This window comes from Podarcis liolepis (genome assembly GCF_965112155.1).
Source record: "Podarcis liolepis genome assembly, chromosome: 6".
Classification (NCBI taxonomy): Eukaryota; Metazoa; Chordata; class Lepidosauria; order Squamata; family Lacertidae; genus Podarcis; species Podarcis liolepis.
In genome coordinates this window covers 93,655,216-93,674,773 of record NC_139559.1, presented here as the reverse complement: position 1 = coordinate 93,674,773, position 19,558 = coordinate 93,655,216, and the positions used below count along the sequence as shown (strand labels likewise).

General features: G+C 45.2%; 1 protein-coding gene and 1 long non-coding RNA gene across 4 annotated transcripts in view; one reads left to right on the top strand and one right to left on the bottom strand.

Moving 5' to 3' along the window:
* Positions 1–15,987, top strand: part of TNR (tenascin R) — a 392,290-nt gene extending 376,303 nt beyond the window's left edge. For all 3 annotated transcript variants that reach the window (XM_083507034.1, XM_083507032.1, XM_083507033.1), the window contains 5 exons: positions 3,477–3,628; positions 8,886–8,982; positions 11,354–11,515; positions 13,952–14,115; positions 15,618–15,987. In XM_083507034.1, the coding sequence (XP_083363160.1) occupies positions 3,477–3,628; positions 8,886–8,982; positions 11,354–11,515; positions 13,952–14,115; positions 15,618–15,737 (695 nt within the window). In that variant the 3' untranslated portion in view covers positions 15,738–15,987. The remainder of the gene's footprint in view (positions 1–3,476; positions 3,629–8,885; positions 8,983–11,353; positions 11,516–13,951; positions 14,116–15,617) is intronic.
* Positions 9,816–19,558, bottom strand: part of LOC310708675 — a 30,917-nt gene continuing 21,174 nt past the window's right edge. The window contains exon 2 of the long non-coding RNA XR_014527148.1: positions 9,816–10,754. This is a non-coding gene — a long non-coding RNA (uncharacterized lncRNA). The remainder of the gene's footprint in view (positions 10,755–19,558) is intronic.

Below are 19,558 nucleotides of genomic sequence, written 5' to 3'. Positions count from 1 at the left end.
CCTGCACACAGCTCCAGGCCTAAATAACTGAAGTTCATCCAACAATACATAACAGTGTTTTCCTGGGTCAGTGAAAATGAACAGCTCTGTCTACAGGTTTGACTGCCTAACATCTGTTTCTTTATAATATAGCAAGTATTTTTTAAAAATCAGATTCCACAGCCTGAATTTAGATTAGTTTACGCTACAAATAGGTGCATTTAGAAGAAAGAAGCAGGTGTCTACAGAAATAATAATATCTCACTGGAGAATGCTCTTGTGTAGACTCATGAAGATTGTGAAACAGCACAAGAGGGACCCAGAGTGGAACGGCTTGTTTAGAAAGGGGGTGCACAAAAGTGGTTGGATGTTGAATCCAATTACATCTGTACCTAAATTGTTCAAAAGAAGCAGGAAGGAGCTGTCCACCCATATAGTTCTGAAATCACTTGGTGTTTATATCTAGGATTCTAAAAGGGCTGCCTTTGAACTTTCTGCAGATATATTCTTCATTGATGTGCATGAAAAGGTTTTTGAAAAGGCTGCCGGTTAACAGCAACCGCTATCAACAGCCAAAAACCCTGCTTGCCTCATACAGCTATAGATCGGTGGCTGTTGCATTATTCTCCCTTCCACTTCAGTTAGTGTAAAGGATTAGGGTGACTTATGTTGCTAGGGATGAAAGCCAATGCAGAGCTTTTAGATTGATCTTGCTGACAGATGAAAAGCATATCAGACCTCATGGCGTAATTCAGTGTAGTGTCGCTGGTTTTTACATGGTTGGTATATTTTGATATATGCTGAGGTGACCAACTTCTGTACTCTGTGTATTTTCATTACAAAGTCAGCATAACGTAGCAGTAAGGGCTTCAGGGTTATGAGACACATGACAGAAAGCTGGTGTAATATAGTGGCGAAGTGACTGGGCTACAGGTCAGGAAAACCAGCTTGGTTTGAATTTTCTCTGTCAGGATGACAGGTAGCCTTGAACCACTTGCGCCACTGCCATTTGCCTCCCAAGCTAAATCTGCAAATCTGCAGAACATAGCGAATCCAGAGACAAATAATAATGGGGGGGGGGGGCAAATTTCCACATGAATACAGCGCAGGAGAAAGGTCTGGTGAAGGAACACCTCCCTGAAGATCGCAACCCCAGTTTAGTTTCCAACCCCATCGTCAGCAGCTGATCTTTCTAAAGCAAAAGATGCAGGGAACCTCAAGTGCAGGATTCAAACATGCCCTCAGCATAATGTGCAGTTTGACCCTAGAAAGCTAAGAATCGCAGCACCAGCCTCCTTCGATTCTCAAAAGGCTTTCCAGGAGAACAATAAAGTGTGATTAAGAAAAGAGAAAATCCCCAGTTGTACACTGAAAGACTTGAACCTGCTCAGGTTAACTAGAGACATAACAAGGTGGTTTCATTCCCCCAGCCATGCTAATAGCTGTCCGTTGTGGCTCACATGTACATGAGATTCTAGGAGAATTGCGAGATAAGTGGCATAAAGGAAACTTTATTATTAATGTCTTCCAAGTCTTCCAGGTTTTCCAAGGTCTGTTTAGAGTTCAAAAGGTAAGAATATGAATTGAAATAAGTAATCACTATGGAGCACCAGGGGATTCACAAAAGGCTTGGATGTTATGAAATTGAAACAAGTCCCCTGACAGAGCAACAGTTAAGGAGGAGGAAATAGTTAAAGGAGGGCGGGAGGGGAGGGGAGATTCTGTGAGCAAGGCTCCTTCCAGAGGGGTAACCACAGTTAGCCTTTTGTTGGCTGAGAGGGGAGTGGGTTGTTCTGGGGGTGAGGGGGAGAGAATTCTGTGATATAAGACTAAGGGCTTATCCAGACTTCCTCTTGTCCTAGTGCTCCTCCCCCCTGGGGGGAAACGCTCTTTAGTGCTCAGAGAAAATGGCAGTTTGGGTTTTCTCCAGATTGGCATTTGTTCCAATTTTGCACTAAAGAGTAGCAGGGCGAGGGGACGTGTGGACCAAGTGGGAAGACCAGGGTTCGAATCCCCCCTCACACATAAAGCTCACCTTGAACCAGTCACCATCACTTCGCCTAACCTACCTCACAGGGTCGTTGTCAGGATGAAATGGGGAGGGAGAGAACCACATATACCACCTTGAGCTCCTTGGAAGACAAAGGGGGTATATAAATGTAATAAGTAAATAAATATTTTTAAAAGCGCTCGGACTTCCACACTTTTACAGTGGTGCCTCGCAAGACGAAAAGAATCCGTTCTGTGATTCTCTTCGTCTAGCGGTTTTTTCGTCTTGCGAAGCAAGCCCATTGACGGATTAGCGCTATTAGTGGCTTTTAGCGGCTTATCTGCTGATCGGATCAGCTGATAAGCGGCTTAGCGGCTTAGAAAAGGGGGGGGAGAAAGGGGGAAAACCCCGCAGGAACTCGCAAGACATTGTCGTCTTGCGAAGCAAGCCCATAGGAAATTTGTTTTGCGAAGCACCTCCAAAACGGAAAACCCTTTCGTCTAGCGAGTTTTCCGTCTTGCGAGGCATTCGTCTTGGGGGCACCACTGTACTTATAAAACAACATCATTGGCACCAAGAAACATCAAATCACCATGGTATAGTTATAGAAATTAATCAGATTTGGTCGTGTCCCCCCCATTTCTCTTTCGGTAATTTTATATATATTTCCTCAACTTCCACTAGCCATGGGTTGGACAACGAGCTTGCAGAGCACTGAACCCCTGCCCTGGGGCCAATGAAAATCTTACTTTCATTGATTTCTGTCTGTAGGAGACCCAGATTTTCCAGTAGGTGGTCTTGTCAAGGCCCTGGAGTCTCCTTGAAATAAGCTGACCCTCTGCTTAAGGAGGCCCATTTCCTCATGCGGCTCGCCCAGCCTTCCTTTTGTGCCACACTCTTCAGGCACAGGTCCATGTTTTAAAACTCCACATCCCAAGTGCTTTCTCCAGGAAAACCTGTGCTTTACCACTGAATTGGATCAAACAGCAATCCGCAGAAAACCTGATTGTCGTTTGCTCTGATTCAGCAGTAAAACATAGTTTTTCCAGCGGAAAGTACTGGGACAAAAACAAACCTGCTTGGACACAGAGCTTTAAAGTCTGGATCTATGCCTAGAAATTTGTCACAAAAGGAAGTCTGGTTGAACCCATGCTTTAAGTATAGAAGGTCCTAAGTTAAAAAGTTCTCAGGAAGACTCATCCCTGATACCTGTTGCCACCTGGAGTCCTAGACTAGATTAAACCAATACCCTCAACTTCCTCCAGTCTTCCATCTTTTCTTTGTGCAATATCAGACACTCGAAGTGTCCCTTAGTGTCCCCGTTATCAGCAAAACTGATTTAAATTTAAAAATGCTCACAGTTTATTCTCCATACAGCAAGAGCATTCACAGGATCTGACCTCCCTGTCATGGTCTTGGCTTATCATGAACAAAAGTGTTTGCCAATGTGATAGGCAAGCAGAGGTGTGATATCACTGCTGACGTGTTCACTGCACTAATTTTACAGGAGGCCGTGTGTTTATGAATCCTCAAGATTGTGCCCAACATTTGATGAATGGCGACATGATGAACGGTGTTTACACCATCTCTCTTAATGGGGATCTTGGCCAGAGAGTGCAAGTGTACTGTGATATGACCACGGATGGAGGCGGATGGATTGTAAGTCAGCAAACAAACTTGTTATGCAAGTCCTCTTCTTCTTCTTCAATCAAAAAGTCATATTTATGAGGGTTTAATGGCTTCACAGAGTTATGTGATTCATGAGTCCAATATCTGAGTCGGGTATGTGTGGAATGCCTTATTAACATTTTGTTAAACTGAGTGACTGAAGTTATAATTCTTCATGGTTGAGTACTTTCCTTAGTTTCTAGAAATTAAGTCTCTCCGTGGAGAGGGAAAAGCGTATGCATCCAGCTCACAATTGAGCACATGAGCACTAAGGCAAGATGCAGCACAATGTCTGCCACTTCACACACAGCAACTACTGAGTTATATTTTGAACTTTTGACAACATGTCGTAGGATAATGTTTTTCCTTCTCTTTTTATCTCTTCGCTTTTAAACTGGCCTAGGACAGTCTAAGGCAGCTGACAGCTTTCTCTATCTTTTTAAAAAGAGCCTTAAACCAAGAAAGTAAGTTGGAATTTTATTGTAGCAAAATTCAGTTAGAAGGGCAGGGCTCTGAGGGGCAACAGGTGCCAAGCTTTACCAACCCAATGGTAGGAGACGTGAAAATGTCACTGTGCCTGGGAAGTGTGATGACCTTTGCTCCCTGAACCAGCACATAGCCAAAGCAGGCAGTGTCCCTTCAGTCTTCATTTCTTCACTTGAAACCTGCCTACATATGGTGAACATTGTCACCCCCATTCATGCAAGAGCCAGACTACCAGGATGCTAAGGATCTTTTCAGTAGGGTGCTTCAGCCAATCCTGGCTTCCTTGTGACTAGTAAGTACATATGATGCAATATATATATGATGCATATATTTGCAAAAACAAGTTTATCCTCACTCACTGTTCACACTTAGTTCGAAAGCACGTCAAAATGCAAGTAGATAAATAGGTACCGCTCCGGTGGGAAGGTAAACGGCATTTCCGTGCACTGCTCTGGTTCACCAGAAGTGGCTTAGTCATGCTGGCCACATGACCCGGAAGCTGTCTGTGGACAAACGCCAGCTCCCTCAGCCTATAGAGCGAAATGAGCGCGCAACCCCAGAGTCAGTCACGACTGGACCTAACGGTCAGGGGTCCCTTTACCTTTATAGTATTTTAGATAAATGTAATATGTGAAGCAGTTCTAAGAGTATAAATTTGGCCACTACATCCCATATCTTAAGAGAGCAGAGGCAATGGGCAGCCTGGAGGCACAGTCCCACAATGATGAATGACAACTGTGCAGGAGGAGCCTCAATTTTGCTGGGTTCTGAGGTCTACCCTGTAGCTTGCTTGACAAGATGGCGTCCATTTTAGCTGTTGTGGAGGATACAGTGCACACACTGTTATTTAAATTTATGTGAAGAAGCCTCTCTCTCTCTTTCTCTCTCACACACAATTTTTTCTTTTTTGAGAAAAAGGAGGGAAGGAGTTAGAATGGATAAATGGGGCCTAAATGTTTTATCCCTCTGCTGCTTCTCTGCTCCAAATCCACACAGTTTTTCTCCCCATAGAGTTCCACATGTATCTTTGTGAGGATAAAACACAATAATCTGTGGAGGTAGCAGCCTGGAGTCCAGCAACAGTCAGGGAAAGGGTTAATTAGCACCTGGTACAACTTTTAAATTGCCCCTCCCAAAGCAGCTTTTTCTCTTTGAAAAACCAAGAGGCCAGGGGAGGGGAACAGTGTTGCATGCCTTTAATTGTGTAGTTAGGCTTTGAAAGAAAAGAAAAGAAAAGAAAAGAAAAGAAAAGAAAAGAAAAGAAAAGAAAAGAGAAAAAGGCACTAGTCAATAACTAGAACCATCTCACCAGGGTACTCTATTTTCCATGCCTTAGGGACTAAGTTAATAATAGTTACACTCTGAGAGATTCCTGGTGATTTATTTGACACATGCAACTCCTTTGGAGAGTGAAGCTGGAGTTGATTCATGATGCTATCAAGGAAATTAATCGACGGTGTCTTTCAAAATTTGCATTTCACTGCTCAACATATGGCAGCTACGGGAAGCGCACAATAGACCCAGGATGGCCCCCGAAAGGCTAGCAGGCAGGATTTCGCCTCAGAAGCAACTTTTCCTGGTTCTTTGTGGTCCCAACCAAATGTTAATCAAGGTGTGGTACAAAGCCAGTTTTGCTCACATTTTCACTTGTAAGGATTTTACATTTGCATTCTATATAAATATTACCGTCTTGCCTTCCAATGTGCCTCCTGGTAATGCGGAGGACCAGCACATAGGTACCTTTTCAGAGCATCTTTCAGAAAGCGCATTATATCTTTGTATCCCCTGTTGACAGCCTTCCATAGCTGTGAAGTGCTCACTGCTAAGAGGCGCCACATTGATTGCAGAGTCAGACCACCCATGAGGGCATTGGCTTGTCCCTGCTCACAGGCTGGTAACCAGAGTGTATAATGACCCTTAAGAGGACAGAAGCCTCCTCTGCATTAGGGAAATGTCATTCCTTGTGGAACCAGATGATCAATTCCTGTCTTAAGGCAGGAGTAACATGGACCTAAGGGACGCGGGTGGCGCTGTGAGTTAAACCACAGAGCCTAGAACTTGCCGATCAGAAAGTCGGCAGTTCGAATCCCCGCAACGGGGTGAGCTCCCGTTGCTCGGTCAACCTAGCAGTTCAAAAGCACGTCAAAGTGCAAGTAGATAAATAGGTACCGCTCCGGCGGGAAGGTAAACGGCGTTTCCGTGCGCTGCTCTGGTTTGCCAGAAGTGGCTTAGTCATGCTGGCCACATGACCCAGAAGCTGTACACCGGCTCCCTCAGCCAAGAAAGCGAGATGAGCGCCGCAACCCCAGAGTTGGTCACGACTGGACCTAATGGCCAGGGGTCCCCTTTACCTTAACACGGACCTGGGAAATCTGGCCCCAAGGCTGCTAATGAAGGGGACGGTGTACCACCATGAAGAGTTCAGTCAAAGAGTAATGGGCAAGGTTGCCAGTGGCCTTATTAGTTAGCAACGGGGAACAGACATTGCTCAGGCAAAAGGGAAGGTGGTTAGTTTTTCTTGTGGGACTGACATCATCATTCAGCTGCCTGGTGGGTGGCTAAGTAGATACCTGATGGGTGACCAGGTACTGTGAGGGAATATTTCAAAGCAATAGAATGCAGTCCACTGTGACTGAATAGCTGCAGCTGCAAGGTGTGCAAAGAAGCCGGGATAACATAGGGCTGACTTTTGCCTGTAAACTTTATGGCACCCAACATTATTGCTATTAATATTGATTATATTTTTGCCCCATCTTTCCTCTCAACGGAGCCTAGGGTGGCAAACAACCAAACAGTAAAATAATACAATTGTTTATAAACATGAAGAATATTTAAAAAGAGTCACATTTTGTCATGGACTGGTTGGGTGCGGAGAAATGGTGGGTGGAACCAGCTGAGGAACCACCAAGGGAAGAAGGCTCAGAGCCCAGGGATTGGTAGTGGGACAATGATGAGTGGTCAGAGGGTGAAGACTAGGAAGAGGACGTGTCAGAAGCTGAAGAGGTAACCGGGTTTAGTGAGCTGGGAGAGTCTGTGGCAGAAAGAAGTCCAGAATCAGAGGCAGAATCTGAAGCAAGCAAGTGAGAGGAGGGAGGTCTAGAAGCAGAGATGAGTCAGGCTGGTGAAGAGTCGGAGGTGTCCACCACTCCTGCTGCAACAAGCTCCCTTCCTCCCAGAACCAGGAGGGGATGAAACAGGTGGCGCAAAGATAGGCTTCATCCAGGCGCAGACTCCAATTGCTTGGGGAAAGCACCAGAGAGGAGGAGACATAGATGGCTGTGGGGAGGTGGGGACCTTTAGTCTTGGCAAATGGTTTCATGGAATAAGACCTATCGTGCATGAGCTGTTGTGCTCATTAGGCCTGACACTCAGCCAAGTCTATGAAGATCGTGTTTTTGCTAATAAAAGAGTAAATCACTGTGATTTACTGACCGGCTCGCTCTATGACACATGTCCTCACAACTAACAATTTCATGGTTGTCAGAAGCAGTATATTTCAGCCCTCATATTCCCAGGTTAACATGAATGTATTTAAATTCCTCCTGAATGTTAATAAACAGGGAAGCAGATGCACCTTGACCTGTGGCAGTAGGAGGCGCAAGCCGGCACTGGAACTCTTGCAGCTATGGTACCTTTCTAAGCTTAACTATGGTGGATGTGAAAGCCAAGGAAATCAATGGAGGGAGTTTGTGGAGGAAGTTAGCTGAACAGGGAATAGTGTTTACTTTCTTGAAATAGAAACTTCAAGACTCAAGAAAGTCAGGGAGCTGTTATGAGGTCATGTACAGGTGTAGCCTAAGTCAGGGAGAGGACAGTTGTCCTCAAGAGTGGACAGTATAGCTTTAAACCCATACTGCTCCTGGCACAGAACACATACCTGTACAGTGGTACCTCGGGTTAAGAACTTAATTCATTCTGGAAGTCCGTTCTTAACCTGAAACTGTTCTTAACCTGAAGCACCACTTTAGCTAATGGGGCCTCATGCTGCTGCCGCGCCGCTGCCGCGTGATTTCTGTTCTCACCCTGAAGCAAAGTTCTTAACCCGAGGTACTATTTCTGGGTTAGCGTAGTCTGTAACCTGAAGCGTATGTAACCTGAAGCGTCTCTAACCCAAGGTACCACTGTACAAGCCAAATAAACGTACAGTATGGATTCTTAATACAGCCAACGTAGAGTTTTGAAGGAAAGTATTTTTCTGTGTTATCCACTTCAAAGCCTGCTTGTCCAATTTCATGCTATGGGCCCTACAGACCGAGTTGCTCTGTGCTGTGGAGCTAAATGTGCTTCCCTTTGATTTGAACACAAAAGTTGAAACCTGGGTTCTGTTGTTGATAATTTTATATTCTCATGGCTGAGCAGGGATGGTACATATCCAATATAATACCCATCCTGCCACAGTGACTTGCTTGAAAGGTGGTCCAGCAAAAGTTGATCAGATAAACCTGGGATGCATCCCTTATTTTCTGGAATGAGCATGGCAGCAAGACAATATTTCAGTCTTTTCTGGAACAGCTAGGAAGGCGTTATAAAAAGAATGTATGAAGTGCAGTGACTCTGCCCAGAGCATACATATGTTCATGTATATACAATAATCTATGGGGACGCCTGAGGTTTTATATCTGAACTTTAAAACAAAGTTTATTCATTTGAAGTTTCCACCTGGAAGGGTCACATGTTCTCCTGCCATTTCCCCGGTAACAAAGGCCATCCACAGGTATACGTGTCTCATATATCATAAGGTTTGTCCTTTCTTCCTCTGCAGGTGTTTCAGAGACGGCAGAATGGGCTGACAGATTTTTTTCGGAAGTGGGCAGATTATCGTATTGGCTTTGGAAACTTAGAGGATGAGTTCTGGCTGGGTAACAAACCTTTACCCTTTTCTTGTCCCTGTCACTGTCAGCCATGAAACCAGACACCTGTCCATCATATCGTCTTGCAACAGGCGCACTTGGTTTCTCTCTCTGTGTCATTCATTTCTTCTTTGCCTTCTGTGCATCATCAGACAGTTATCTGTCTCTTTCACTCTTCCTGCATTCTCCATCAATCTGCCTTTTGACTTGTCAGGTTTCTCCATTCTTTGTCCTGTCCGTGTTCCTCATTAATGATGGGCTCCGTGGCATGAAAGGCTCGTAACTGGGACCTGGTCGCTGCTTCATTTGTTAGGTAGTGCAGCAAGCTTAATTGCCCTTTAGCCCCCATGGAACTGTGGTCAAACATCCTTTTGCTCACAAAACAAGCTAGATGGGGTCTTTCGTTCCATTTCAATGTGCTTTGTCTGCATCACAGATAAACTCTGCTATTCAGCATGATTGGCAGTTTCTGCTGAGGGAAAAGCCCAAGCATAAACTGAGGAATTCTTTGGGGTTACATCAAGCAAATGTACATCTAACACAAAATATGTTAGCCCTATCTCTGGTGCGTAGGAAGGATGTATCAACACTACATAATTAAACTGATTTGATAATAATTCCACCACCCCAGGGAACTCTGGGAGCTGCTGTTCTATGAGAGGAGCTCAAGGTTTCTAACACACAATTCTCAACACGTTCACCAAGCTACAATTACCAGGATCCTTCCAGAGGGCACAGGGAGCCTGGCTTGCAAACTGCTATATAACTCCAGCAGAGCAGAGACACACCTGGAGTATTTTTAGTGGCAAAAGTAGGAATTTTAGCACTGCCAAAAATATAACTTGTTTTATTGAGTTTTTATTTTCTCATGAGCTATCTGTGAAGAAGAAAGATTGCAGAAAAACAATTCACCCTATAGGCAGAAATATGTGTAGCCGATGAGCCCAAGGCTACGTCTGATGAGTTTATTCCATTCTTGAAGCAGTGGGGGGGGGGGCAATCAGGGGACTGTGGAGGAGCTGGCTGTAGAGGCCAGAGTACTGGCAACAGCTTATGTGAGGCACGGCCAAAGCAACAGCTTATGTCACACAGGCCAAATTGGGGCCACCAGGGATCAAAATTTGGCTCATGAGGCTGTTTTGCCACAGCCATGCTCACCTGCCCCACACCTGAAGTCAGGTATGGGCCAGAAAAAGACATGGCTTCAAAGAAACAGCCAGGATTGTGTTTGCCCTTTGCTGCTCTCACCTGGCATGTTAGTTTCTCATATGGCAAATGTTTATTGAATACATAAGTTGATCAGACTGTGGCAGGAATCCACCCAGCACTCATGGGGAAATCTGGCATGATCTCTTAGAGGAATCAAATGAAACTTTAACACCTGGCATGATAAAAGTCTGTACTCTTATCAGGACAAGTTACTTATTGTTTACTGTTGTAACAATTGCTTCCTCAAAATTTATCTTCTGTACCAGGAAAATAAATAAAAACAGTAGAAAGAAAGAAAGAAAGAAAGAAAGAAAGAAAGAAAGAAAGAAAGAAAGAAAGAAAGAAGAGTCAGGGGTCTTAGAATGTGCTCCCAACAGTTCTTCTGCAAGCAGGGTTTGTCACAGAGCCGAATCCAGCTGCAAGCCTCATTTGTGGCAGGGCATTTTCTTGGCACACAAAGCTCAGATTCAAGTTATTCAAGTTACTCCAGCAAAGGAACATTGTGCCTTGCTGCCCAGCTTGAACTCGTTGGATGGCAAAGGCAAAAAATCTTTCTTAAATGCACATTGCACCTGCAAAGGAAGAAAGGAAAAATTAGGAGTGCATTCCTGATTCTGTCCTTTGAAGTTGTCACCTGCTGTCATGGTGATTGACACTTGGTTGGCCCCACACAGGCCCCCACACAATGTGGGGGGTTTCCTGTTCCCCCTTCCCCAATGTATGCCCATGGAACAGCGATTCCCCACCCTTGGGTTATGGAATATTGGGATAAAATAGTTATTTCCCAGTTCTCATGGATCTTTATAAAGAGTTAACAGACAATGGTGTTTTTTATTGCTGACCTACACTTGACTCCATGCATTCTTATAACGGCCAGTTAGGTTAGGGAGGAAGCACAGAGCAACAAATGGACATTCTAGCATGAGGCTTGGCTTCTGGGTACCATTATCCAGAACCCACATCCAATTTGCACCTCCTGGACAACAAAGGCTAGACTCAGGACAGAGGGGTTTGAACAACAACAACAACATGGAGTATGGCAAATTTCCACTCTGCTTTTACTCCCAATTCCACATCGCAGCATGTGCATTGAGAGCCAGTTCTTACACTGTGCTGTTCACATGATTTCTAGGCATGCAACCCTATAAACTCTTTTTTATTGTCTTTCCAGGACTAGACAATATGCACAAGATCACATCACAGGGGCGCTATGAACTGCGGATAGATATGAGAGACGGCCAGGAAACAGCCTTCGCATATTATGACAAATTCTCTGTTGGAGATGCCAGGAGCCTGTACAAGCTTCGGATAGGGGACTACAATGGCACTGCTGGTACAGATTCAGGGCGCAGTCCCACTCGCTACTCCAAGACATTTTTCCTCAGGCTTAGCAGCTCTCGCCTCACCCACATGAGAGATCAGCCAATTCTCTCCATGCAAACCAAACACATTTCTATTTATCTCCACCCCACCCATGTATTTCATTCTCCTCCTCCCCCAGTTTAATTCATAAGGTAGGGATATACAAATAGGGCCCATGCAGCAGCTTTTTTGAAAGTATGCAGTGTGGCCTTTATAATAGTTACAGTGGTGCCTCGCAAGACGAAAAGAATCCGTTCTGTGATTCTCTTCGTCTAGCGGTTTTTTCGTCTTGCGAAGCAAGCCCATTGACGGATTAGCGGATTAGCGCTATTAACGGCTTTTAGCGGCTTATCTGCTGATCGGATCAGCTGATAAGCGGCTTAGCGGCTTAGAAAAAGGGGGGGAAGGGGGAAAATCCAGCAGGAACTCGCAAGACATTGTCGTCTTGCGAAGCAAGCCCATAGGAAATTCGTTTTGCGAAGCACCTCCAAAACGGAAAACTCTTTCGTCTAGCGAGTTTTCCGTCTTGCGAGGCATTCGTCTTGCGGGGCACCACTGTAGTAGGTAAGCCCAAGTGTTTCCTGAGGATATAACAAACATAGCTTGGTGGTGATCCTTCTTTGCATGCAAAAGGTCCCGGGTTCAACCCCTGACATCTCCACATAAGATCATCTCATGTCGCAGTGGCTTAGATGAGGTAGATGGACCCATTCATCTGAAACCCTAGACTGCAGATTCATATGCGCCAATATAACACTTGGCCAAAAGATGTAAACATCTGTCTCCCTCTTGTATCTATCAGTGATGATGAGCTTCTAAAATGGAACCCAGTCTAATGCTGAGCCAAAAATGGGGTGGGGGTGATTTTTGCAAACATTTTTGTTGTTCTCTCCCCCCCCCCCCCATCAGTGAATTTTCAAAGGAGCTCAAAGGGTGACAAAGTGTTCACCTGTTATGGCAACTGGAACTTTCCACGTTCCTCAAGCCATACTGATGGCAATGTGTAGGTGATGGACTGATGATTAAATCTGCACATTGAAATTTATACCTCCTATCCCGTGTTTGTGCAAGGAATATGAAAAGTAGGTGGGTTGTGAATCTGTTTTAGCAGAGTACAACACTTGCATGTTTTGCATCTTACTAAAGTTTAGGAATAAGGCAATTACACATTTGTATCCCTTTTATGTGTGGTCTCTGGAGCTCCCCTTCATCACCCTAATTGCAGAAAGGGAACCACACATTTTTAGTAAGATAATCAAAAAAGGTTTACTTACATTTCAATGCAGGCAGCAAATACAATACAGGTAAGAAAACCTCTCAGGTACAAAACCCAAAAGTTGGTTTCAGAATAGGCTGTGTGTGTGTGGAGCCCCCAGACACATGTCTGATAAGTTTAGAAGCATGATAGAATAGAGAGTCTCCTCAGAAGCAGAAGGATGCAAAAAGGACAGTCTCCTGTGTTACAGAATCCCCACCCAAAGGAGAAGTGTCCACACAGAAGTTCCTCGCTAGGGAGTTTAAGAACTCTGTGTACTAGGCCCAATTATTTGCTTTGTGTGTTCATAAGGATATCCTCTGCCATGCTGCACTCATTTCTTCACTCTGAATGGGGGAAGGGGGAGAGACTGGGAAACATCACTGATGCCAAGGCAGTGAGAAGACATGCCCTATGCCCTCCTGATCAGAATGAGGATAGTGAGAGGGCTTCCTTTGCCATCCATGATGCTATGAGGTAGACATGCCTAATGGGTCGTGTAATTACACCAGTTGTTCTTGAGGGTGGGACGATGCAAAAACAGTGGTGTCAATGCAACAGAAGGTGCTCTTAACCAGCCTAGAAGATGCTGCCAGAGACTAACATGGTTCTGGAAATAGCATAAAAGATGCATGTACTGGGGCAGGGGGTGTCAAACAATATGCCAGGCTGCCTGAAACACAAAAAGACTTCCACACTGTGCACCACATACGTGCAGCAACACCAAGAAGCCGCTTCTGCTTGCTTCTTAATTTGGGCCACTCTCACAACTTGGGGCTCGTATGCACTTTGCTTGTCCTGCCCTTAGAAAGCAGGGGTCCAAGCAGTTTTCCACTTGTCCCATGCTTTCTAGACATGGGTCGGAGTAGTTTTCTATTCGCCTCACTGCTTTCCCCGGGAACACCTGCCCTTTAATGCTGAATCAGATCAAACGTCAATCCACTGAAAAACCCGACTGGGTTTTTAGGAAGTAAAGAGTGGGTTTTCCCAGGAGAAAGCAGAGGGGAAAGCGGAAGTGAGGAAAAGCACTCAGTGCTTGTTCTGCACAAAGCCAAAACCAGTGCAGCCACCGAGCGACAAACATACATGCATGAACTCAGCTTGAGCTGTCCCTTTGCAGGCAGAAGGAAAATGACCTGTCTTCTGTTGCAGGGGATTCACTCACATATCATCAAGGGCGCCCATTTTCCACCAGAGACAGAGACAACGATGTTGCCGTCACAAACTGTGCCATGTCATACAAAGGGGCCTGGTGGTATAAGAACTGTCACAGGACCAATCTCAACGGCAAGTATGGCGAGTCCCGACACAGCCAGGTAAGTGGAGGGTCAGTTCAGAGCTGCAAACAGGAGCTCAGCTTCTCTGCTTGTTAATGATACCTTTTGCAAGCCTCTTAGCTCATCAGAAGAGAGCTGTGTGGTTAAGAGCATGAGCTCTCATCACCTGGTGACAAGCTCCCTGCTTATAGTGAACCAGCACAGCAGTGAAAGCACTACACAAAGTAGTTTTCTTTCATAGGGTGGTTTTATGTCCGTGTGGAGTTTTTATACAGGGAATCGGGGTTTTTTATTTTAAAAAATATAATTTCCTACCTGCAGTCTAAAGTGGTATAGCGGAGGCTTCTGTCATCTCAAGTCCTGGCCTGTACAATGCTAAATAACGCAGTGCTACAACTTCTGGGGTGGCAGAGAGCACTAGGCTATCAGGGAGAAAGTTTACCTTGCCTCTCCCTCTTCCAGCTATGTTAGTATTCTATTTAAACTAAGCTTTTCACATGGGGAGCATTCATTACAATGGTCCTCCTGCCGAAGCCCAAAGCAGTTCTCTTTACCATCTCAGGTCTCTATCCCTTCATTCTTCTGAACGTGCAAATCAGACCTAATGTACTTTGAATAAAAGTGCTCTGAGGTTTAAATCTTATAATTATAAACAGAATAAAGCCAATCCTGCTTTTTTTTAAGCCTTAAAAGTATTTCAGTAGGAAGTGGTTGTGAGTGCCCTGTTCTACTCCCTTCTTGTTATGCTACCTGAATTATCCCAAGTACAGTGGTACCTCAGGTTAAGAACTTAATTCGTTCTGAAGGTCCATTCTTAACCTGAAACTGTTCTTAACCTGAAGCACCACTTTAGCTAATGGGGCCTCCCGCTGCATGATTTCTGTTCTCATCCTGAAGCAAAGTTCTTAACCCGAGGCAATATTGATGGGTTAGCAGAGTCTTCAACCTGAAGTGTCTGTAACCTGAAGCGTCTGTAATCCGAGGTACCACTGTATCCCTATCCCAGGGGTCTGCAACCCGCGGCTCCGGAGCCGCATGTGGCTCTTTTACACCTTTGCCGCGGCTCCGGGGCGGATACTAGCGAGGGGAGGAGGCGCATTGTGCGCCCTGACACTCCCCACTGTGGCGGGCACTGTACTGGCTGTGATGTCGCATGGGGGCGGTGCGTGCGTTAGTCACGCACCGTCCCGACGTAACCTTCCCGCCCGCCCGCCCGCCACATTGTAAGGGGCATGTAAGCTGGTCACTGCATTGAAAGGGGCCGTGTACGCTGGTCACTGTTTTGAAGGGGAGTGAAGAACACACACCCCAAAAGTTAACTTGTTAATTTAACGTTTATTTCTATGAGGAGGAGTAATTCTGAGGGGTCAAACAAAGAAATGATAAAAAAGTGACAAAAAAGTTATTTTTATAATGACGGGTTTTGTGGCTCCCAGTTTTTTTTTCTTCGGAAACGGGTCCAAGTGGCTCTTTTTGTCTTAAAGGTTGCAGACCCCTGCCCTATCCCTTTGGCAATGACTTTCCCCCTGCTTTGCCCACAGGGTATTAACTGGTACCACTGGAAAGGACACGAGTTCTCCATACCCTTTGTGGAAATGAAGATGAGGCCCTACAACCATCGCAACACCCTGGGGAGGAAGCGGCGGTCCCTGCAGCTGTGAAGGGGCCAGGATCCCTCTGGACAAGCAGTCCTTTTCTGTCATTTGTTTGTCTTTTATAATCTGAAAAGGAGAGGACAAAAGGTAGCAGCCTGCTCCATACTGAGTGGCTGAAGGAAGCCCTGACGCCCCTGAGGGATGGCTCACTTGGTAAGAGAACAACCTTGATGCTTTGCTGTCATTCCCAGTGACTTTATTGAGTTCCTACCCAGCACACCTCCATAAAAGAAGAGTTTTTTTGTTCTCTCTTGAACCTATTAGAAAATGGCTTTATTTAAGGTTTTCCTTCTTAACCCAGTTTCTACTGTACGTGGGGTGCTTCTGTTCACATGCCAGCCTGTTCTGCCAGCGGGTACCAAGGTCGGCTCCCAGAGCTCTGGTTGCCCATTGCTGCTGCTGCTACATGAACTAAGTGACATTTTCACGGTGATGCCTGCTGAGCCAGCAAATGTCCATCAGTCGGGGAAGAAGATTCCAAAATCTGGAAACTTACTGAACCCACTTGCAGAGGCCTCGCGGCTCCGTTCCCTTAAAGACCTGGCATTTGGGCCACCCTTCACACAAGGCAGGCGAAGACACTTCATCCTTCCATCCCAACACAAACCCTAGGTCATGTTCCCAAAAACAAAGGCAAGCAAATCTACTTGCTCGTGTGTCGAAATGATTTTGGAACTAAATGTCTCTCACCTGTATTGCTCCCATGCTGTACCAATTTTATAGGCACTCCAACTAAATTTCTCTCAGGCGTTTAAACATTTACCTGTTTTAAAGTCAACTTCTGAAAGGGGAGTTTAACAGAGTCAATGTCCCTTTAAAAAGCCTAGGTCCCTTCCCCTCAACAGTCCATTGGTGAAGATAACTTCAAAGTGCAGCCACCTCCCTCTGTAGCCACACATTTTGTGGTAGCAGCTTCGACACAGACTAGTCAGTGCCAACCCACAAAGACTACAGAGGGGCAGAGCAGAGGGACGCTTTGAGTTAACAACACGATGCACCAAACCTGAGCCCCCTTTTTTGGGTGTGGGGAGAACATCCCTGGGCGTGAAACGTGTGAATATTGCAAAAGCAAGGCACTTAACTCCTCACTAGCCCCCATAAAACTCCTTAATTACAGTGGTGCCCCGCAAGACAAATGCCTCGCAAGACGGAAAACTCGCTAGACGAAAGAGTTTTCCGTTTTGGAGGTGCTTCACAAAACGAATCTCCTATGGGCTTGCTTCGCAAGACGAAAATGTCTTGCGAGTTCCTGCGGGGTTTTTTTCCTCCCCCCCCCCTTTTTCTAAGCCGCTAAGCCGCTTATCAGCTGATGCGATAAACTGATAAGCTGCTAAAAGCCACTAATAGCGTTAATAGCGCTAATCCGCTAATCCGTCAATGGGCTTGCTTCGCAAGACGAAAAAACCACTAGACGAAGAGAATCACAGAGCGGATTCTTTTCGTCTTGCGAGGCACCACTGTATTGTCTACCTTCGAGCAGAATGTTTGGAAGCTGAAACAACACGTTATGTGGAGATTTGTGTTGGGATCTGCCAACATTCCCCACCCCACCAAACCCCCCACCCCCCACGTGAAATGCAGCAATGGTGGCCGTCCACAAGGTTCTTTGGAGCAGTGCCTGGGTTGGCATGTGATGATGATGATGATGATGACTAACCCTTGCCCTCCATGCTGTTCTCCTAGTCAAAATCTCCACTAGTCTGCCCCTCCAAACTGCAGCCTCAGCAACTGTTTCTTTTGTTATAACCACAAAAAAGGGTTGTAAAAAAGAATCACAGAACTGTCTTTTCCATGACCTGTGTCTGGGCTGTCCTGCCTCAGGCAGTGCAGGATGGGGGGGCACACAATTAAATGTTCTCCAGCATTTTTTTAAAAAAAGAAGACGCTTACACATAGAAAACAAGCATATCAGGGGCTTGTCTGGGGTCCCTCGCAGCCTTGCCAAGGAGCTGGCCACACAGAGCGTTGGCCCAGGGAGCCACTCCAAGCCAGAGTGGAGAGGTGCAATTTTTGCACACACCCACACCCTGGACCTTGGCAGGATCCAACCTAACTGACCCCTAGCTATGCCCCTGGCTAGGATCTCTACCTTGACATCCATTTTTCTATGTGGAGGGAACGTTTGGTATGGGAGAACATTCAATCATGTGAGTATCACCTGCAGTCTGAGGTGGGACAGGCCAGGTACAGGCTCTAGATTAAGGATCTAGGCCTCAGCTGGAGGGGTGCAAGAAGTTCACCCAATCCATTTGAAGCACTTGAGGTTATTCTGCCTGCATCAGTTTAGAGCTCTGTTGGCCCAGAAAATTGTATTAATTTCCTAACTAGATTTTAAAAAAATCTGGCTGACTAGTCTCTTCGAAGCTTGAAACTCCCATGTCTATGAGGGCTTCTCTGAACCGGCTCTTTCACCCTGCCAGAACACTGTTGTGTGTCTACTTCACCATTCCAGAAATCACCCCATAATCCCAGAAACCCTACACAACACTGGGTAAACCACTGCATAATGGCATCCTCTTGACCAGACATGGCCAAACTTGGCCCTCCAGATGTTTTGGGACTACAACTCCCATCATCCCTAGCTAGCAGGACCAGTGGTCAGGGATGATGGGAATTGTAGTCCAACCACAGCTGGAGGGCCACGTTTGGCCATGCCTGCTCTAGACACACACAAACTTGTTCCTGCCTGACAACAGTTTGTCCTAAAGAGTCACATTTTCAGAGGTGGACCACCACCAGGTTAGCTAGTGAAGTTTTTGATAAAAATTGAGCAAAATTATATAAGCGACATGTAGAATTCAAAGAACAGAATTTATCTTTTAAAAGAAAAGGCTATTTTCACAGGAAACGCCCCTCTAAAATCAACTATGAGGAGACTGGAGCGACTGATATTCCCTGATATCAGCAATGAGTTTCTCTAACTGTTTAGCAATAGCATAACAATAATTAATATGAACACTGGCCATCTTGGCAGGCAGGAGGAAAAAGAAATGTTTCAATTCAAGTGTAGAAACAGTGCAAAACTGCCACCTTGTGGTGAGAACAAGAAAATACAGTGAATGGCAGTATCTCACTCTGGGTAGATACCTGAGCGCTCCACATCCCTATTTAACTCATTGCACAGGAATGCTTTTAAGGTAATCTGCAGTTTTGCACATGGCAGCTGATACTTAAGATATAAAAGAGCAGAAACAACAGTCCCACTTGCGGAGGATTCTGAAATACTGGTAGCCTAGCCATTATGGGAGAAAGAATGAACCCTCTTCTCTGCAGATTTCAAGTGTGACATGGGAAACAGTATTCCAAAACAGTATTCAGATATTCGTATCTGAAGAAGTGTGCATGCACACGAAAGCTCATACCAAGAACTAACTTAGTTGGTCTTTAAGGTGCTACTGGAAGGAATTTTTTTATTTTGAGTATTCCAAAAGGAATTGTTGTTGTTATATCATGCCCATCTGCTGTGATCACAGAGCACTTGAAGAAGCTGGCATGAATTAAAATACAACACAATAACCACAGAACAATATATTAACACAATGCAAGTTTTAAAAATGCAGGCTTGGGAACATGTCTGTGAGTTGACATCTAACTCCTCCAACAGATAAGAAAGTGTGCACAGTTGGATTGAGGGAATGGCTGTCTGAAAATGCTAAAAAGAAAGATGTACATGAACTCTAAAAAAATGCATACACATACATATGCACAGGCAATATAAAATGTTCTCACAGAGCTCTTTAGAAAACTGCCCATATCAAATGAAGAATCTAATAAAATGCACAATTGTGGGCACAGAGTCTTTCACAGATAACTACGTCAGCTCTTCT